Below are 6,046 nucleotides of genomic sequence, written 5' to 3'. Positions count from 1 at the left end.
TGAAAGAGTTTCTAGTTTATTTACCAACCTGACATGCATCACATACATGATTTCTAGAGAAATTGAGTTTAGGTAAACCAATAACTAAATCATGCTTGGAAAGTTTATCTATTAGATGCATGCTTGCATGACCAAGTTTCTTATGCCATAACTATGAATCATCAGATTTGGATGTTAAACAAATACGACCATCTATATTTTCAAAACCATCAAGAATATACACATTTCCATACCTTTTACCTCGGAGGATTATTTTACATGTCTCATCTTCAATAACACATCATGTTTTCTTGAACTTTACTTCATACTCTGAGTCGCATAACTGACTTATACTCAGAATATTGTAGTTATGTCCGTCAACAAGACAAAACTCTGATATCATTATTATTATTGAAAGAAACTGTTCCGGTACCGACTATTTTTCCTTTTGAGTCATAACAAAATTTGACACTTCCTCCGTCTATTTTTGTAACTTCTTTAAACAGGTTTCTGTCACCTGTCATATGACTGGAACATGCACTATCTAAGTAACTATTTTCCTTTGCGACTCCTTCCGTGGTGTTCCTGCAAAACATAATTATCACTTCCTTTTAGGTACCCAAGCTTGCTTGGGTCCTTGTTAGTTAGTATTACTGGACTTAGGATTGTTTTTGGGTTTCCAAATCCATCCTGAGACATTTGATTTACGAAATCAACAAAAAATATATTTATATCCACTTTTGTTACAGTAGTGACACGTAAGTCCTGATCCATTTTTGGATCTTTCATTTGTGTTAGTACTAGTGGACTCTGTTCTGGTCGGTCCTTCTCCAGTTGACTTGTAAGTCGTCTGGTTCGACTTGATAGAACTATGACTGATGGATTTGCGCATGCCATTAAGTTGCACTTGCAATTCCTAAAAATCATCTTGAAATACCTTTTTTCAATTTCGTATACTTCAAGCTTGAGTTTTCAGTTTTTTACTTCTTTGTTGAGTCTCTTTAGTTCATTCATCATTTTTTGAGACTCTTTCAAAGTGAAGTCAAGAATATCATGCAATTCATTACATCTTTCACAGTTATAAGATCTTACCTCGCTTGTTTCACCTCGCGCCATGAAACAGTTCTCATTGTCATCTTTGCATTCGTCATCTGAAGTGTCCCCGTCTGTCCAGCAGCCTGAGAGTTTGTTCATGTCATTTTCCAGAATTGTCATGAAACATAGATTTGCTCTCTCTTCGTGTTCTGAAATGTCTTCATCACTCTAGCTTCCAAATGATTTGTTCATGTTAAAACCTCTGGAAACCTTTCTTTTAAGATCAAGACACTCAGCTTGAACATGACCAAATCTTCCACACTCATAACATTTGTGATTATTTCTGTCTTGTTCGTTATATTTCCTAGTTCGCCTGGGTGGTATCCTACCTCTTCTAGTATTCCTGTATCTCCTCATTAGACCATCCATATTCCTTGATACCATGGCAATTTCTTCTTGAAGAGCTTCAAGGTTGTCATCAATATCATTGTCTGCTCTTTCAATTGTAGCCTTACAAGCAACAATTTTCTTCTTTTCTTCATGGTTTGTTTTCTTGAGATGAGTTTTCTCGAAGGCTATAAGTTCACCTCGAAGTTCATCGTATGATAATTTGTGCAAATCCTGTGATTCAAGTGTAACCAATTTTATCTTCCAAGTAGTGGGTAGACTTCTCAAAAAATTTCTAACTTGATCACCACTTGAGTATGGTTTGCCAAAAGCTTTTAGATCGCTAATGATTTTGCTAAATCTGACAAACATCTCTTCAATGGATTCTCCTTCTTTCATCTGGAAGAGTTCGTAGTCATGAACCAACATGTTGATATGGATTTCTTTCACTTTACTGGTTCCTTTATAAGTAACTTCAAGTTTATCCCACATCTCCTTGGCTATATCGCAACCGGAGATTCTCTCATATTCCTTATCACTTACAGCATTATAAAGAAGATTCCTTGCTTTAACATTAACTTGCATAAGTGCCATTTGTTGATCAGTATATTCATCTATATCTTCAGGATCAACAGGTAGTTGGGCAGCAGTTGGCAGAGGATAGTTCCCCCTTTTGATAATTCGCCAAACCTTGACATCATAAGACTTTGCGTATATTTCCATACACACTTTCCAGTGAGAGAAATGTTATCCATTGAAATATGGTGGCCTTACTTTCAATGTTCCTTCTTGGAAGAATGCTCCGACAATAACTTGATTAGCCATGATTTTTTCTCACAAGCTGTTAAGCAAAAGAAAAATGTGAGCCTTGTTCTGATACCAATTGAAAGTCCAAGAGGGGGTGGATTGCTTATTTTAAAATTAATTATTATAAGTTGACTGATTTTCCAATTAGACGACTAGATGTAATAGCGAGATAATAAGAAGTGCAGAATTAAAGTGCAGGAATTAAAGACACCAGAGTTTTTATACTGGTTCAAATTCAATGTGAATCTTAGTACAGTCCCCTTGGATTGCAAGGGAGTTCTATTTTAGTGATTGAGTTTCTTGAGTACAAAGTGAATGGTTTAGTTTACACCAACAACTCAGTTTCTATGTCACTCGTCTTTTCTTGATACAATGCCTCACCAGTATTTTTTTCTCTTTCTTCTCTAACTTGTTACACAAGCGATCTAGTAGATCTACAATATTTGTTTGAAGTAGAACAAAGAGAGGGTAATTGGTTTGATAAAAGTAGATCTCTCCGAGACTTAAGGTTGCGTATAAATACTTTGTAGGAGACCATTACTAAAGATATTTGCCAACCCAAGAGATTTGATCCTTGGAAAGAAATTCATTCTTTCCAAGAATAAGGTTAATTCCCCTTACTCTTCCTTGATGTGCAGATTTTGACAGGTTTCCATTTTTAAGTCTTGATAGCGTCAGATTTGCTCCTTAATTCTGGGTCCTTCCAGTAATAGCTACTAATTGATTATTTTGCCGGGTCTTCAATGCTTCTTTTCCTTTTTAACTCTTCAATCAATCTTGGATTGATTATCTCGCCGGATCGTAACTGCTTCTTTTCCTTTTGAATGCTTCAATCAATCTTTGATTGATTTCTTCCTTCAGCCTTGATTGTTTCTCTCTGTGCACTTCGATTTTGGTTGATTTCCTTGAGTCCCTACACCATAAGTAATTATATTATTTTTCATCATTAAAACTAAAACCTAACATATGAGAGAAAAAGGCGTCTCTCTCGTTCTTGATATAGTCGTTGTTCGGTACACCTAACATATGATTTTAATTAATTACTTTTCTAAGTGGGTTGAAGCAGGTCTTTACCAGAAAATAGACGAGTGCAAAGTGGTTAAGAGGAATAAGGAGGTAATTTTACTTTGGATGGACCAACGGAGTTGGTTGTGGCAGAGGAAGGCATCGAAGAAGAGTCCGACTGAGAGGTTCTCTCATGATCAGGTCAACTGACTCAACTTCCTTCATTTTCTTCCTCTTATTTATTATCTTCCAAATGATTCCATTCCATGTCTTTTTTTTTCTTTAGGAGATTTCAGGTGTTTTCCTTTTTTTCTAAACCTTAAGAGTGTGTTTGGTACGAAGGAAAATATTTTCCGAAATATATTTTTCAATTTCTCTATGTTTGGTTGGCTTAAATATTTGGAAAATATTTCCCTTATGAACTCATTTTCCTCCAGTGCACTGATATCTCAATGCACTTTCGTATCATGGATTTCACAAAATTATCAAAAGCGAAAAGCGCAAAAAAAACTCTAAGGTCCACTTGGGCTTTAAGCGCAAAGCGAAAATAAAGTGTGAGCTTTAAAGAAAAAAGGGTGCAGGGGAGAAAAAAATACAAATATGTATATATAGTTCAAGATTAATAATTATAAGCATGAATAACAAATATGTGAATAAAGAAATTTAAAACAAAATTACGATTAAGTGAAATATGAATTGTTTCGTGTTACCTCTTCAGGATTATGCTCATTGGCAAGGAAAATAATGGCTTAGATCCTTGAGGAAGACACTGAAGCTCCCGCTAAGCGAGGCAAATAGCTCAATATATTTTGAGCCTCGCTTTAGGGTTTAAGCGCGACTTTGACAATACTGGGATTTCAAATTTTAATAGCCGCTTTGGGTGCTAATCATATTTACCGTATCACAAATATGTCAAATTGATTGTTGCATGACAACCCTTGCTTTAGGGTTTTCAGTGGAATATTCAAGGTTTAGATAGCAAATTTTGAATGCTTACGCACTGTTGTCTAGCAAGGCGCCCAGTCAATAAATATTATACCTCAATCTATACGCTGAATGCTCTAAGCACATAAGATATGTACTAGGTGACACATTCGTAGAATACACAGTGGTTGAAATGTTTCATTATGTCTCATTTGTCAATGCTGAATCCACATGTGGTCGATGCATGATTCATATGGTGCTCGAATTACATGGACTTGATTCCTCCATATACATGTAGATCCATTAAATTTATAATATTTAGGAAGCAAGAGGTATATGATGTTCCAATGCTCTTTACCGTATTATTACTTTAACTTTTTCCCCACACTTTCTGCTTTTGCTGAAACTAGAAAGAGGGAGATGAAGTCGTTAGAAAAATACTGCAAAGGAATAATTATCGTTTTAAAGAGGGAAATGATACTCAAACTTGGTGTAGTGAACTTTTGGTTTGTGCTTACTGATTCTACTCGGGAGCAGGCGTCGGCTCATGTAATTGCTATGCCGCATGTTCCTTCCCTTTACTATTGGAAACCGAGATTGCATTCATTTCCCTTGTCGTTGGTTGATCTCCTCTTATTTTTTTAATCCCCTATGGGGTTGGGAATTTCAGAAGTTGATGGTATGTTGATGGAACAACCTTCATCTCGTGTAGCCATGTCCTTCCAAGAATAATGGTGTAGCCCATATCACCGTCTATCTTCAAACATGGTCGTCTTCATTACCCATTTGGCATTCGTGGGCAGTGAGATCTCCCCCCGGGTTATCATGCTTCCTAAGTTGAACCCGACGAGAAGATTTTATGGCTGGAGTGATGCTTCTAGTTAGCTTGGCTTGTTCCAGCACTCTCCATTGGATAATATTGGTTGAACTCCATGCGTCCACCAAAATATGTTTAATTTTAAAATCTAAAATATTAAGATAAATTACCAGGGCATCATTGTGTGGTAGTAGGAGTCCATCTGCGTCCTCCTCCATGAAGGTGATATCGTCGTCGGCGACTTCCCGTAGTCTCTTGCTATGGGTCACTGATACCTTTATTTTTTCCGCTACCAAAAAAGTTACACAATTAATCTCGTTCCCTACCGAAGATCATGTTGATCGTTAGACGAGGAGGAGCTTCTCCTGCTTTCGAGGGTTCCATATTATCCCGGTTACGGCTATAGTTATTCTTAGCCTGGTCGCTTAAGAATTCTATGAGATGGACGTTTTTCGGCAATGTCTCCACCTCTTCGTGCAGATGTCGGCAGTCCCCAGTCCGATGGTTGTTAATTCCATGATACTCACACTATAGATTAGGATCCTTATGATTGGGGTCAGATCTCATCGGCCTCGGGAACCGTGCTTCCTTAATGTTCCTCATCGTCGTTACCAGTTCCATTATGTTGACATTGAAGTTATACTCAAACAATCTGGGGTAGGTGGAATCCCGGGAGCTTGAAATCTCTTTGTCATGCAACAATCTGTTATTCCTACCATGATTAGCTCTCCTATCAGTAGCGAACCTATCCGCCGACCAAAAACCTCTACCGCATCCTTCAGCCCTTTCGTAAGGCAAACATTAGCCTATATAAGAACGTCGATCTGTGTCAAAATCATCCTTTAATTTTTCCTTATTCTTCTCTCGGTCCCGACCCTTGGTTGATGCAGGGAAATCGAGCTAGTCATCCTCCATTCGTATCTTTGATTCGTAGCGGTTGTGGACATCTGCGTATGTTATCGCCTGGAACTCGAGCAGACTTTCTTTCAGTTTCCGAGAAGCATCAAAACTCCGCAAATTCAGCCCTTTAGTAAATGCCTTAGCTGCGCATTCATCTGGAACGGTCGGTAGCATCATCCTTTTCTTCTGAAA

At 37.5% G+C, this 6,046-nt stretch overlaps 1 protein-coding gene across 1 annotated transcript; it reads right to left on the bottom strand.

The window, feature by feature from the left end:
- Positions 1-531: 531 nt before the first annotated feature.
- LOC138893047 (uncharacterized) lies at positions 532-2,124 on the bottom strand. The gene is made up of 3 exons (XM_070176816.1): positions 1,275-2,124; positions 1,072-1,157; positions 532-669 (listed from the first exon to the last, which is right to left on the bottom strand). Exons 1-3 carry the CDS (start codon positions 2,122-2,124, stop codon positions 532-534), a joined length of 1,074 nt encoding a protein of 357 aa, XP_070032917.1.
- Positions 2,125-6,046: the final 3,922 nt, after the last annotated feature.

Source organism: Nicotiana tomentosiformis, chromosome 5 (assembly GCF_000390325.3).
Source record: "Nicotiana tomentosiformis chromosome 5, ASM39032v3, whole genome shotgun sequence".
In the NCBI taxonomy this organism is placed as follows: domain Eukaryota; kingdom Viridiplantae; phylum Streptophyta; class Magnoliopsida; order Solanales; family Solanaceae; genus Nicotiana; species Nicotiana tomentosiformis.
This window is presented reverse-complemented; position numbering and strand designations above follow the sequence as displayed.